The sequence below is a fragment of the Patella vulgata genome, chromosome 5 (assembly GCF_932274485.2).
Source record: "Patella vulgata chromosome 5, xgPatVulg1.2, whole genome shotgun sequence".
In the NCBI taxonomy this organism is placed as follows: Eukaryota; Metazoa; Mollusca; class Gastropoda; family Patellidae; genus Patella; species Patella vulgata.
Window position 1 is genome coordinate 20,806,475 of NC_065883.2, and position 16,275 is coordinate 20,822,749.

Below are 16,275 nucleotides of genomic sequence, written 5' to 3' on the forward strand. Positions count from 1 at the left end.
AGCATACTAATGGCTGATTGTAAAATGAAAGTAGTTTTCTATCCAATGACACGAGGCCACGAAAGGTTTATTTATAGAGACATTAGGCAGACCGAATTCTGTTCCATGTTCATCCAGACGGATTTTGAAACGACAAATTATAATGAACTGGATAATGTAGACTTTTTGATGTGGTGGCGGCCATATTGCTGATTCGCTTTCGTAAACAAGAAAGTCAGTTTGTGTGAAAACGGCTTCCAAACCAAATCATGAGGTCGTTTTTGATTACGGGGGCGAGTTTTGTCCTCTCAGGAATGGTAATATGCAATGCATACTATCAGAAGAAGCAATTTTACCCGTCCGTTGTGTATATAACTAAATCCAATCCCAGTATGGCTGTAAGTTTGATGAATTGTATTTAATTGTTATTTTTTTAAGACTCATGATTTGACTTATGACGGCTGCCACGATGACATGTGTTTTGACTGCCATGCAGAAACATTTTTGTAGTGTTGTCACGTCAGTAAGCTTGTTATACACCAACAATAATACATGCACCAGTGAATTTTAGGAAAGAATTGAGCTACCCAGGTTTCAACTTTTCAAGCCTGGTGAAGTGAGCATTGAATCAATGTGAATGTCACATGTGTCAAAATATTCTCTACATTATACAACAAGAAGACAACCTATTTTGTTATTACTATATTACCTAGGGAATTTGGCGCTAATGCACTTTCGTACACCTAGTACTTGCCATGGTCCCAGAGACTTCAAATTTGCTGAGGGTGTTACAGGGTGTTATCTATGATCTCACACTAGGTGTACGAAAGTGCATTAGCGCCGGGAATTTGCGTCTTTTTGCTGCCAATATCCATGTAAGACATTTTAATTACCCCGAAACAGTTACTAAATGGTCCTAAACATGTAAAGTCTACATTATACATGTCATGTAGGCTGCTCTACTACTTCTAGCTAGAGGAACGGTCTCTGATCTATGGCAAGTCAAAGCGGAATTAATTGCAAGACCGTTTTTCTGTATGGAAAGAGAAAAAATCGAGTATATAACAATTTTTTCATCACCTTCCAAGCATTTTTTTCTGTACAAAACGACGTATATCAATAAAGATTTTTTTTTTCCACTGCTGCTCTTGTATTTTGTTATAGTCATGTCAATTATACTATTCACAGAAATATTTTATCACTATATTCGGTTTTTATAAACAATTCAACAAAAAAATACACATGTCAAGACGAAAAAATTCACATGCCAACACTAAAAAATTCACATATCAAGTAGTGTTGAAACTACTATTCGGATATCCGTTAACGGATACAAAATAAGGGTTATCCGAATCATTTTACTATCCGTTACAGTCTTCTGACATTCCGTATGCTCTATATTAGCCATTTTTACATCTGATTACTTTGAAATTTTCCCCAATGCTATTGATCACATACGCAGCTTTGAGCATAAATGTTAATATCACGCATATTATTTAGCGATAGTAACTAATAAAAATATTAATGCAGTTCAACGAAAACAGTAGTCTAAATAAAAAAATATTCATTCATTCCTCGCGCTCGTTTACGCTAGATAGAAGCTACTTCTTGGGTTTACAGGATACAAGTTAACACTCTGTTTAGACTTTCCGCAATGAAATTTATTCATAACGACCTAGGTCACGTATATATTGTCACTTACTGATTGGTTCAATAGCAGTAGATTATCAGAATGAGGCAAACGACCTTGGCGGAATAAATTAGTCAAATTAGTTTATTCTGAACATAGTTATCACCTGTGTAATTTTTTACCAGAAATGGCATTGAATTCCATCTTCACTGATTCTTAGTATGGCACGATCGTTTGATTGACAGGCGTTAACTCCACCTACATAATCTCTGCTGTCATCATATCCGAATTTGTGTTTTACCTTTTTGGATTTTTAAAACAATTGAACAAAATGAGTGAGAAGGTAAATTTTCATTCTTACTTGTATTTTGGGCATGCATTAAATCAAATGAATATAGGACATAATATTATAATACAATTATGATAAATCTATAGCCTATAGGTATGTATACACCAGTGGCGTCGTGCCTATTGGGGAAATAAAAATATTTTTATTGATATTATTACATGTAGGACAGAAGACCTGTCCGTCTGTATTAGTCATCACACGGTCTCCAGGAATTGTATAATTTGTCATTATCTGTGTTTAGTTTATTGCACTTTAAATAGTTTAGATGTCATTTGTTAAGGCATCGCTCAACAGCGGCCTCGCTTCGTACACTCTGTCATTTAGCCTCGATCCGGGAGTATGACGTCAACGTAACGGTTAATCTCCGCTCACGACGCCATTTAAAATTAAATCAGTCAACGAAATCCCGTCTACAGAGTTGATTTTGTGCTTGTTGTGTAAATAAAGATCTAATTTATAATTTCTATGACATCTGAAGCCTAAATAAAGACTTGCAATAATCAGATTTAACTCTTGCGTAATGTATGTTTAATTGATAACATTTCGAAATGTTGTCAAAATAAATTATTTACTGTTTTCCATAAGTTTCTGTTATATTGCTCTATCCACTCCAGTTATTGAATACCTCTAAAAGATTACTTTATGTAGACCTACATGTACAGGTAGCACAACATTTCAGTGCTGCGACTTTTTGGACTCGGCACAAACGACGGTTCGGACTCAGTTTGACGACGGTTCAGACTTACTTGATGAATAATAAAAAAAACTGTTGAAAATTAGTATGTATATATTAGTAAAGCTAATGAGGCTGATGACAGTTTATTAGGGCTGTACGATATTCTCGATATAGTCATTTATCGCGATATGGTATTTTCAGACCCAACTACGATATCATGTACCCAAAAATCGTCGATATAGTGGTTTATCAAATATCGCCAAAAACTTCAAATATCGAAAAAAATTATCATAAAAATAGATAATAAATACACTATACAGCAGTGGAAATCAGCCGACGGCAATAAACTATAATAAAACTAATGTTTTGAGAATCGTTAAATGTTGAAAACACTTGCGCAGTGACCGCAGCCGTTTTTCACTGCATCGTGTATGCGTTACTTGTAACTTTTACCTTGTTTTTAGTCGACAATAAATTGTCGTGTATGCGTTACTTGTAACTTTTACCTTGTTTTTAGTCGACAATAAATTGTCAGTTGTTACTACATGTAAAGCTTAGGCCTACTAAACGGCTGAAATTTCCCACTACCGCGGCTAATTACCAGGCTATAAATAGGTTGTCATATTTTTAAAAAAACAAGCATTTTTGGAAAACTCTGCGAAACGATCTATAGATAGATTACTGTCACCGTGAGGTCAGGAATACCGCAGCCAATGGAATGCTTGAATGGAAGATAGTCCGGATCATTTATTATTTGTTAAACTGTTTGAACTTACAATACAAGACTTGAACACCGCATCTAATTACTTCCGCTGCACGTGATATTTGAGAATTTTCTTACACAAGGTCACAAGCAGACGCTTTTTAAACATCAGCGGTTGTATTTAATTTTTACCCAAAAAGGATGTTGTTTGGTTCATTTTAATAAATCTATATAATAAAAAAGCAAAGTTTAAAGTGTATGAATAAAGCAATTCTTACCCACAATTCTTACTCACACTGTAGTCAGCTTTAATGCATTTATATTTTATTTATTTAATAGCAAAGTGACATTATTATTAAATATCGCGATATTTAGCTATATCGTTGAAAAAAAAATGCCAATATCGATAGCGTCCCTTTTGGCAATATCGTACAGCCCTACAGTTTATTAACAATAATAAAGAAATATGAAATTGTTATTTGTCTTTTATTTATTAATAACTGCTAGTAAAAGATTGAAAACAAAAACTAACAATCCAACATTGCTAGTTGACTTTTGTTTTATTTAATTAATCGGTGATTGTTGAGAACGTTAAAAAAATATTAACACTGCTAGCTGTCTTTTGTTTAATAGGCGACTACTTATTTTAATAGAGAATTCTTCTATTATTGTATTGTATGGTTTTATTTTCAGGTATTATATTTACAAGCTTTTGTTTTTATTATATTGTTGGGAAAACTCATGAGGAAGATATTTTTTGGTCAACTCAGAGCAGCAGAAATGGAGGTAAATTACTAGTTATAATATTAACAGTAGGACTTTTCCTTAGAGACTCATCCAGTAGTTAAAAAGCATTTGATGGCTGCTAATCTTGCTTCTTGAAATGAAAACTGAAAATAATTTCAAAAGTGCCCGTGACAGGTTGCAATATATATTAATAGTTCCATGCTAAATTACCATTATCTGCTTGAGGATGTACCAGATTGGTCGATTCTGTATATTAACCAATATAGTCTACAATCTACTTATTATCCTCTGTATTTTCTATCAGTGTTGTTGGATCAAAGCAGACAGACTTTTCTATGTTAAATTTGAATAATATGTCATGATAATCCCAATCTGATTAAAACACAGATCGTATTTCGTTTCGTTTTTTATAGTTCAAAATTTCGTTTGACTTCATTGTCTTTACTACACTAGGATCTGGAAGAGTTGTTATATAACCCGCATTCTGGTTTATGTAAGGAATTAGCCAATGAAATGGTCTGTTACAGCAAGTTCTTGGCGTACGGTGCACAGAATAACGAATTGGGGGTACCGCTCTAGAAAAATCAACACTGATTGATTAATCAAATGTCTGACAGCATAGTGTCAGACCTTCCTTTAGTGGAGGCCATCGAAAGTATAAAAAAACGAAACGAAATATAGTTCTGTATTTTAATCAGATTGCGTGATAATCAAGATTGAACCACTTGACCAAAAAATAGGCTTATTCTATAGGTTCTTTGTTTCTCCTTCACACAATCAAATGTAATGTTTGGACATTTTTTTCAGCATTTAATAGAGAAATCCTGGTATGCTGTTACTGAAACATGTCTGGCATTTACAGTATTTCGCGATGATTTTAGTCCCAGATTCGTGGCCATGTTTACGTTGTTATTATTTTTAAAATGTTTTCATTGGCTAGCAGAGGACAGAGTGGACTACGTATGTATTTATATTACTATGCACACCCAAAAAGTTATATTTAATAAACAGTTTTAACTGAGATTAAGCAATGTATCATGAAATAGACTATTTAAAACTTCTTCTTTTTTTTTTTTTAAATTGAATCAACTTCTGTATTAACAACATGCTCAACATGTACAAAAGTTGATTATTTTGTTTACGTTTTTGCTTTGTATTGTCTTTATATACCAAAAGAGGAGTTGAGTGGTCGAGTGTTTAAACGCATGTGTTTTAGATAATAAGGTCCATCATTGAGTCAAGTGCATGGTTTCGATCTCCATCTTGTACGTAACAAGGAGTAGGGTTGTCTACCCAATGTCATCAGTTTTCTCTGGATCCCCCTACTGCTAAAGACCACTTACCTCAAGCAAATTATTGAAATAAAATTGGAAGATGTTAGTCATAAAATGACATAATTTGTGTCAAGTTGAAATTTTGCTGTATATAGATTTTGCCAAGTTGGCGACTCGGACGACTTACATGTAGCTGCTGTGATTGTATGTTTCGATGACTGGTAATCTATATGTTAATCTTCATATTTATATATTTGTTTTATTTTTTGTTTAACAGATGGAGAGGAGTCCAGTCATATCATTTTTATTTCACACCCGAGTTTTGTGTAAGTATAGATTATTCTGTTAGTAATTTGGGAGGCTTCAGAAATGTCTCACAGTGACTTAAATCAAATCAATAAGAACCAAATTGTTTTTCTTCAAGCTCACTTTTGCAACAAGTCTTAAACTATAGTATGCTGTTTAGATGTAGGAATACAAGATCAGTGGGCAGTAAATTCTTATAACAAAATCACAAATTGGAAGTTGAACACAAACCATATGTTAGTCTGAAAATGGTGTATATAAATAAACACAGAGTTGCCAAGATGTTTAGTAAAACAGTTCGTCAGTGGCCATTTTATGTTTTTAATTATGTTTTCTTTCTTTTCAGCCCTATTAGTAGGTCTTGGTGCTGTAGATCTATATTTTATAAACCATGCTTACTACAGTACTTTATTACGTGGTGCTTCAGTGCAACTTGTCTTTGGCTTTGAGGTGAGTAAAGATTATTACACTAGCTTTATACGTCTTTCCTACAACACTATTTATAACAATGCTAACACTGTGAAGCTAACTATAATATGAGAGTCCAGTGAAAGTGTACAGACAATTGAATATGATAATAAAATTAAATTGACATCCTTCAGATCATGTCAGCTTTATTCACCGTTCCCCAACGTGTACACAGTACCTCAGTTTTTCCAAGAGAGCATGCTGAATAATCCTGAGGTACTTTCTCAGCCAACCCAGGACCTCCCTGGTTTGTGAGAAAGCGCCTTACTGAGTCAGAACAACTGATCAGTTTTGTGTAATAATTGTTTTTATCATATTCCAGTATGCCATTCTTCTAACAGTAGTATTGATGACATTTTTCAAATATCTTCTGCATTCTGTGGATCTACAGAGTGAAAACCCATGGGAAGGAAAAGCAGTTTATCTTTTATATACAGAATTATTTATGGGTAAGTGCGGCTAAGGACTAAGACTGAAATGAATTTGATACATGTATTTTTTATGATAAACTGGTTTTTCTTTTTTGTTCTAGTGTTGTAGAAAAAAAAATCTGTGTTTATTGATGATGAAAATATTTGATTGAATTGTTTTTGAGTTCTTTTCATGGTAAATTAAACATACATTATGCAATAGCTAAATCTGCCAATTGCAGGTATTTCTATAGGCCTGAAACAAACCTTAAAGATACATTATGTAAGATTTAGATAAAGAGCTAGCCATTCTTGCTATAATAGTTCGAAAATAGATAATGTGAAATGAATAATTTGAAAATTTCATTCAAATTACTCTATTGCGAGCAAAGATATTAGCCTTTGAAGGTTTGACAAGACGTGTGTAATAATTTTAACCGCCGTACTGGTTGTTTGAAGCTAAGTCTCGCTCCTCCATTTTTAGCTGAAATCAAAATATGGCCGAACTGTTCTAATCTATTTAATATCGGAGTAATCCGATGCCACCAAGAGTTGATTATGGCCTGGATAACTTAATTAATGTCTAATTAATAATGTAGAAAACATTTCAGGCCTAAAGAAAGACCTGCAATAGGCAGATTTAGCTCCAATCTGGTTAAAACACAGATCCTATTTCGTTTCGTTTTTATAGTTCAAAATTTCGTTTTACTTGTCTTTACTACACTTGGATCTGGAAGACTTGTTATTTAACTCAGGTTCTGCTTGAAATGAGGGGTCAGCCTAGAAAATGGACTGTCGAATCGAGTGTTTGTCCTTTTTTGCCCGGAACTGTGGGTAATCCACTAGTAACATCAATGCTGATTGGTTAATCAAATGTCTGACGTCATAGGCCAAAAGTCGGTCTTTTGACCCCTGACGTGACCTATCGCTATAACTTGTCAGATCTTCATGTAGTGTAGGCCATCGAAAGTAAAAGTATGGTTATAATTATTGGTGATACTGCATGCGTTATTTATACCTACATGGGTAATATAGGTGATGTTTTATTTGTATTGACATGGTCAGTAATAGTGGTAAAGTAGGGGTGATACTGTATGTGGGTTTTTATTAATTAACATGGTTAATATGGGTAATATTGCATGTGTTATTTATATTTACAGGGTTAATAAGAGTGATATTATATGTGGTGTTTATGTTTATTATGATCAAAGTTCACACCTTCCCTCTGTTTGCTGTTAGACCAATGTATTTAGCTATGAGGTATGTTTATATTATCAATATTTTGAAAACAATTTGTAATACTGATATGAATCATTTTGTTGATATAGGCTTACACCCTTTAATAACCCTAGATGTTGGTCTTGGTAGGCTGTAAACTTAAAACCTTCTGCTAATGTCAAATCTACAATTATTTGGGATATTAAATAAATGTGCAAATTACATATGTAGACTTCATACCAGCTTACTTTTATTTTCTTTGATTTATATTTGACTTAATTTATTGTAATTTCCTCAGTTATGTTAACAGTTATGTTAGATTGTCTTAATGATTTTGTTTTATTTTTAGGGCTTTTAAGAAAGCATTACATGATGTAATAATGTCAAGACGTGCCATCAGAAATATGAATACATTGTAAGTACTAATAAATAGTTAGTGGATCAATTTGAGAAGATAAATCTATTATTGGATATCACTGATATGATACAACTTAATACATGTAGCTACTACTGATTAATGATTGATTGAAACAGATCTTTTTCTATTTGCTGAGATTATGAGTGTCTCAAATGAGACGATAAAAGTGATCTTACTTTGATCTTATTTGCCAGTCCTGACTGGCAGTGAAATTGACTGAAATTTGTGACAGCCAGACAATTTTCTAGCTGTAACAGTGTAAAACAACATAAATAGAGTTATTATTTTAATAGTAATACACCTACATTGGAATTTGGTTGCATATTGTTGTAACTCATGTCTGTCTGTCATACTATTTCTTTGCCATCTTTGAAATTACTGTAATATTTCTATTTAAGATATCCTGATGCGACGGCTGAAGATTTAGCGAGTAGCGATAATGTTTGTATTATCTGTCGGGAAGAGATGGACACCAATTGCAAAAAACTTCCATGTAATCATATCTTCCATACATCATGTCTCCGAACGTGGTTCCAACGTCAACAAACATGTCCGACCTGTAGAATGGATGTTTTACGTCTTCCCCGACCACAACCACCTACTCCACCACCTGCTCAACCTGCTCAACCACCTATGCCACCAAACAGTAAGCTCAAAATTCAGTTAATTCATTTCCACAAAAAAAAAAGATTTATTCATATCAGATTTTATCGCCCCCAAAGAAATATCTTATTCTTTTATTTATGCTGCATTGGTGTTTTTTGAATGCTTATAATTTTGAGAACAATTTATTGGTCTGGAAAATTCTTTGGACAGAGTACTTATTCAAGGCAAGAGATAACTGACTTTAAGACATGGATGGAATTAAGAATAAGATTATATTTTTTTATATTTCAGTGTTTCAAGGTTTTCAATATGGCTGGCTGCCAAATCAACAACCACAAACAGGTAAGAATTTTAATTTTACTTTAATAAAAAGGTAAGGCGCTGGCTCGCTAGCCTGGAGGTCGGGTGTTCGATCCCTGCATTGGCCGAGAAAGTTCATCCAGATTTTCCGGCGTGGTTCCCCCTTGTCAGTGATGCAGGACGGAGGGCCTGACAAGGACAGCTGTCTAGTCCTTCGGATGAGACGAAAAAACGAGGTCCCGTGTATATATTGGAATGCACGTAAAAGATCCCCTGGCAGTTGGAATTCGATATAAGAGTAGGCGATAGTTGGAATTCGATATAAGAGTAGGCGATAGTGCCGCTGCCCGGGCAAAATTTCCCTCATAGCACACTGTATGGCGTATGCCCGTCTTCATTAGCCCAGGTTAGGAGCAGAACAGTAGGACGTTAAACCCCATTTCATTTCATTTCTTTAATAAAAAGATTTTAATAAATAGCCACTTAAATTTAACAGACTCAATCAACTGGCATTGGTCAACTAATGGTCAGTCTGTTGCATGCAGAACAAGAGGCTAAGCTTAAGTGCAATAATGAAATGGGATTTAATGTCCTACTGTTTAGCTCCGACTGGGCTAATGAAGACAGACTTATGCCACACAACGTGCCATGAGGGAAATTTTGCCTGGATAGCAGTACTGCGGTCTACCGATATTTTGAATTCCAACTGTTAGGGGTTCTTGTACGTGAATGTGTATACAGGATCTTGTTTTTTGTCCCATCCAAATGACTATACATTGTCCCTTCCCTTCGTCTTGCACCACTGACAAGGGGAACCATGCCAGAAAACAATGTTATGGTTTACAATAGATTGAGGTCTTGTTACATTTTGTTTGTTTCAGAAGTTCAACCTGGACCGGGTTCATCAACAGCTTCTTCTACAGCACCAACAACATCTACTACAACCACACCTTTATCATCTCCTCCTTCACCACCATTCTTACCTCCCATGATGCCACCTTCACCATTCATGCCATTTAGTAAGTTTGGTTTTACTCGTTGGCAAGTAAATGATATCTCTAGTCAAGTCCAATCCTAAGGATATATATGGTCAAGAAATTGCAACAGAATTCTACATATAAATTTCAAACAATTTTTTTCATTTATCAAATAAATCTATGCAATTGCTTTTGAAATATTTGGATAAAAATCTTTTGGATGCTATTTGTATGTCCTATCTATCTATAAAATGTATATGTTTATTACAGTGTATCCCTAGCATTATGTCCTGTCTATATATATAAAATGTACATGCTTATTACAGTGTATCCACAGCCACCTAGCAGTATGTCTGGTCTATCTATAGATGAATTACATACTATGGAAGGAGAAGAGAGAAGTAATATAGAGGCTAGAATACAGTGGTTACGTGATATACAGTCATTATTAGATGGTGCTATGTTATTAATACATCAATATAATACAGTAGCTACACAGTGCAGGTATGTTAATGTTAATTTCTGCTTAGTCTCTAAAAGGCATATATAAAGTAGTTAAAAAATATTAATGTATCATCTAGATATTGTTGAATTCATATTGTATAAATAGAATTGAAGCGATTGGTTCAGGGAGATAGCTATAGGCTCTTCAATTCATGCATCTAGGTGAAGGGGATTGTCTGTTAATACACAATGAAAATGTATGGTCATTAGCAAATCACAAAGGAAGAAAATTGTAAAGGCTAGTGCTAGGTCAGGGCAGTACTGTAATGATTTTCAATATATTTGTATTGTAAATATTGTAAATTTCAAACTTGCTTTGCTGAATCATCTTTCAAGTCATATTTTGTCCTTTAAATCTTGTGAATGCTATACAGGAAAAAGTCATTGATCAAATTGTTGAATTGGGCTTATCAAACAAACTTTATTTCCCTGTTTATGTTCAAATTTATGCAATGTTATCACTTCATCAATCAGAAAACTTTGCATTGATTGCTAAAACTATTATACAAATGGTGCTGTCATGGCACAGATTTAAATTTAGCCAGGCTGTATGGGTAGATTATAGGTTGAGTTAGTTTGTACTCGTAATTAAGAGCGATAACTCCCAATAAATTCAAATTCAAATCAAATGATTTTGTATATATATATATTTGATGATGGGAGATATTTCTGTTTTTATACGCCCACATTTTCATGTGGATGTATATTGTCGTCGCCCCTGTCCGTCCACAATTGTTTGTGAACAGTCTACAGGTCACAATTTTTATCCGATTTCAATGAAACTTGAAATATAGGTTTATCACCCTAAGATCTCGGTTCCTTTCGATATTGGCATCTATCAGACCGTAACTTCATGGATTATGGCCCCTGATTGCACGAAAAATCACGTTTTTGGCTTGTGAACACTGTAGAGGTCACAATTTTTATCCGATTTTGTTGAAACTTGAAATGTAAGTTTATAACCCAAAGATCTTGGTTCCTTTCGATATTCGCGCATATCGGACCATAACTTCCTGAATTATGGCCCCTGATTGTACGTAAAAACGCGTTTTTTGGCTTGTGGACCCTATAGAGGTCATAATTTTTATCCAATTTGAAAAAAACGTATTATTATATCCCCGTTAAACCCTAAGGATGACTGAGTTCGAATTTCGTGAAAATTGGCCCAAAACTGACAGACAAAATGGCCGCCGTTCGTTCTCAAATAGCGTAAAAATATGGTATATCAAGGTTGTGGACCGTATAGAGGTCACAATTTTTATCCGATTTTGTTGAAACTTGAAATGTAAGTTTATAACCCAAAGATCTTGGTTCCTTTCGATATTCGCGCGTATCGGACCGTAACTTCCTGAATTATAGCCCCCTGATTGTACGAAAAATCACGTTTTTAGCTTGTGGACCCTATAGAGGTCATAAATTTTATCCGATTTAAAAAAAAGTATTATTATATCACCGTTACACCCTAAGGACGACTGAGTTCGAATTTCGTGAAAATTGGCCCAAAACTGACTGATAAAATGGCCGCCCCTTGTTCTCAAATAGCGTAAAAATATGGTATATCCGATTTTGTTGAAACTTGAAATGTAAGTTTATAACTCAAAGATCTTGGTTCCTTTCAATATTTGCGCATATCGAATTGTAATTTCCTGAATTATGGCCCTTGATTGTAGGAAAAATCACTTTCGTTTAGATGGTTTTCTATCCATCCCTCGAAAATGTGGGCGTATACTGCCTGGCAGCCGCTGGTTCTGTATATATGACATATTTAGTGTTTATATTTTTTTTTTAGTATGCCTGGTGTGAGAATACCTAATCCTAGTAACACGTCCCATAGTAATAATAATACATCACAACAAACTGATACTAAAAATACAGCTGATGTAACATTAAACAGCGGGTCATTAGGAGGTGCTCGACCTAAAACAACATCTTTATCTAATAATACTAAAGAATCTTCTAGTCCAGTTAAAACAGAAAATTTAGGTACAGTATACATTTTATTTCCTTGATTTTCTATATAGTGGAAGGTAGCTGTCCCAGATTTCTCTCGTTAAACTACTTAGTTTTCTTTCACTTCCTTATTCATTTGTAATCATTGCGGCCTTAACTCTTCCAGATGTTGAAATCATTTGTTGATATATGGTGATGTCAGACAAACGTCGAATAGGAGATTATGTGTACATTGTTATGGTTCTGTGACTGTACAATACTGTTTAAATACAGTTATGTCTTGGAATCAACGTTGTTAGGCAGACAAACATTGATAAACATTATTGCTGACTAATCCTTGAGTCGCAGTTAGTGATTTAGCACATCAATCTGATTCAAACACAGGAACTATTTCATTTTTTTTATGACGTTCAAATTTTCGTTTTACTTGTCTTCACTACACAAGGATCTGGAAGTGTTAAATAAGCTGCGTTCTTGTTGATGTGAGGGACTAGCCAATCAAATGATCTGTTGGCTCGAGTTCTTAGGCTGTGGTGCATGGAACTGTGGGTAGACATTAGCAGCGATAGCAGACAAATCGAAGCAAAAGTTGTATTTCCAAATACCCAATGAAAACACTGATTGGGTAATCAAATGACTGAAGCCATTGACGTGATCTCCTGGAGGACATTGAAAATATAAAAATACAAAACAATCTGTGTTTTAATCAGACTGTTTAACAATAAGAATCGTTAGTTATAGGCCAATAGGGTCTACAGGTACATGAACCAGTTGCGTTATCTATGCTCAGCTGAAGTACTATGGTCTTTACGACGCACATCACTCAACGCCAAACATCCCAAAGCAATGGGTTATAAAATTTATATTAATATATATTAATCCTTTTTTTTGTAGGTGATTTATCAAATTTAGGTGCAACAGGTTTTACTGCACCTAAGGAAGAAAAAATTCCTGAGTGGCATGATCCCAGGAAAGAGGAAGAGGAAGAAGATTTACATGAAGTCAGAAAAAGACGTTTACAGAAATTTTCTTCCACAGAGAAGACAAGAGCAGATAATATAGATCTAGACTGATAAATTACTAAAAGTTATTATGTGCGTAAAACGGCAACCAAATAGTTTTTGTGAGATTATCATACTGTTATTATGGACTAAGATATGTGAAGTATAAACTTATGCAAAGTTATTACATAAATTAATCAATGAAATATATGTGACCAAAGGTAATATTATATACAGTGATAAGTGGTTGACTCTTGTTTGTTGAATGAATTAATGTATATTAAATAGTCAATTTGGCACCTTATACATATACCATCTGATCTGAAGGACATTAATTAATTGTATCAAGAATATAGACATGAAATATATATTCATTGATACTGTAAAAAAAAAAAAGTTTTATTTTGGAAGGTAACATAAGGTTATTATAAAATATAATAATGTGTTTTCTATAAACTTATTTGCATCTGGGCAGGCATTCTGGGGTTATGCCTTATAAAATTGATTTCTTCTGCAAATGCAGATTTAACACTAGTCATAATATCTGGAATAATTGTCTTTACACTGGTACTGCCATCACAACTAAATTCTATTTGATTGATTTTGATGAATAATACATTTTATTAGTGATGGATCTATTTGCTATTGGAATAACTTACTGTAGTGAAACTCTAACCTTCATAGATTAAACCAAGGTTAAAGATATAGGAAACTTCTGTTTCAACAGAATAAAACTAGATTTATCAAATATCAAACCAATTCAACACTTTATTTTCGCTTATGGTGATATGAAGGTTGGGTGTTATTCACCATTTGTTTGGTATCATTATTGACAAACTATGTCAAAACTGGAGCAAATTTTCTTTTTATTTACCCTACATGTGGGTGATGGTACTATGAGGTTTAAATCTTAAAGTGAAAAAAAAAAATTTAAAGCTTGAAAATTTTATTTGTTAACAATTGTCCTGCCACGGTTAAAGATTGGGAGTCGAAAACATTTTTTTACTAAGTTTAATTTTTACTTAAATTTCCAATTATTCCTATGCATAAAATTTTGTAAATTTAAAAATTCTATGCTATTATGTCAGTAGATCTGTATTTGTATCATTTTGGATGTGGTTGAAATTTAAGTGGAAACCCTGAGTATAAAAATGTTTTGCCGAAAATTAAGATGGTTTGAAGATAATATAAAAATGTGTTTGTTAAAGATTGTAATATATATTATATATTGTACATAGTAAATGATGTGTAGATTGGTGCATTTTGGGAACCCATCATCAGTCACTGACACCTTAATTCTTTGCAACATAATGTGAAATAAGCTTTGGTATAGAACTCTATATCCAATAAAAGGGCTGTTTTTAGAGTTTTTAGTTTAAGAGTTGATAGAATTGAATGTCATCACTAGACTCTTTTGTATATCTAAATGCTTTACTAGTCAATTTGGAAAAAGGTTGTTGGTAGTAGATGATAGGTTTCTATGAATGAGAATGATAAATCTATTTTATCTATAATGACATCATCTTTTTATCATTTTGTCTGTTTATTTATAATAAAAAAACCAGACAGACAACGAAACCTCTTGTTTTTCATTCCTGTAGAATATAAAAAACGGATAGCATGTTATTTAGAATGTTAAACATCACATTGCCCAATCACTGTTGTTCAGGTTGAACAATCACTGCATATATAGGTCTATTTTCTTCCAATTCACTTACCACTCTTATCTGGTCTGCAAGCTGAGCTGTCATTTCGGGGACGGTTCTCTATAGCCAACACCAATAATGGGGAGATATGTTTTTTGGAGGGGGAAAAAATCTGTTTCTTCCGGCACAGGTGGGCAAGAGATTTTTATGTCATAGATAGTTCTGGGAAATTGCAACCTTCCTGTTGAAGTGCCTCATAATCGTCTGAAAATCAGCATATAAAACGAAAAATATGCCCCAATAAATAATCCCACGAATTTTTGATTGAGAATTTTTGATTGAGAACTTCGGAAGAATTCTATGGCCCTGTGAACAACTCCATGAATTGTAGACCTTACTGTTTGTTGTCAGTATAGTGCAAGGAGACGTTAAACTACCATCATCTACCATTGAAGAGTACACTGTAACAAAAATTTCCGTAAAAAATTCCGGAAACAAAAATTACCAGGAAAATTTATCCGTATTTGTTTTTCCTGTAATTTACAGAAATTCCTTCAATTAACATAAATTCCATTTTCAAATACAGAAAAAAAAAATCCTGGTAAATTTTGTTTCCTGACCATGAAGGTGATAAAAATTTCATTGAATTAACCATTGACTTTATACGCGTGCGTGAAATAGCTTTATTTAACGTCCGCTTCCACCGAAGTGATATCGCAAATAATTTTTAAACGTAACCTCTTTTCGCTATTATAAGAATCGAGAGCAAGGTATCACAAACCGCTACTCGTCAGTGGTTGGAGGCTTTCAGATGTAAGTTTGCGGTATTATCAATTCGCAGGTATGCAGACTCTGCCATAGAGACAAACCGACTTACATTGGCCAACCGGTTGTACTATCCGGACTTTAGCGTGCTTGATTACCAGATATTACAACCTTAGCACCCGCAGCATTAAAACATACTTTTACATATTTATGAAAATACTTACAATCTGATTACCGTATGATGAATAACAATACACTTTATAGATCTTATAAATAATGGAAATTAGATATACATGTCAATTGATATACCAAACGTTACAAAATATGATTCTTCATATTATGGTTAAT

At 33.8% G+C, this 16,275-nt stretch overlaps 1 protein-coding gene across 1 annotated transcript; it reads left to right on the forward strand.

The window, feature by feature from the left end:
- The first annotated feature begins 153 nt into the window (after positions 1 to 153).
- On the forward strand, positions 154 to 14,483 carry LOC126821100 (E3 ubiquitin-protein ligase synoviolin B). The gene is made up of 14 exons (XM_050549419.2): positions 154 to 377; positions 4,031 to 4,123; positions 4,892 to 5,044; positions 5,636 to 5,684; positions 6,011 to 6,114; positions 6,455 to 6,581; positions 7,703 to 7,802; positions 8,110 to 8,175; positions 8,577 to 8,824; positions 9,076 to 9,126; positions 9,966 to 10,103; positions 10,388 to 10,565; positions 12,355 to 12,548; positions 13,410 to 14,483. Exons 1-14 carry the CDS (start codon positions 249 to 251, stop codon positions 13,586 to 13,588), a joined length of 1,809 nt encoding a protein of 602 aa, XP_050405376.1. The 5' UTR covers positions 154 to 248; the 3' UTR covers positions 13,589 to 14,483.
- The last annotated feature ends 1,792 nt before the right edge of the window (positions 14,484 to 16,275 follow it).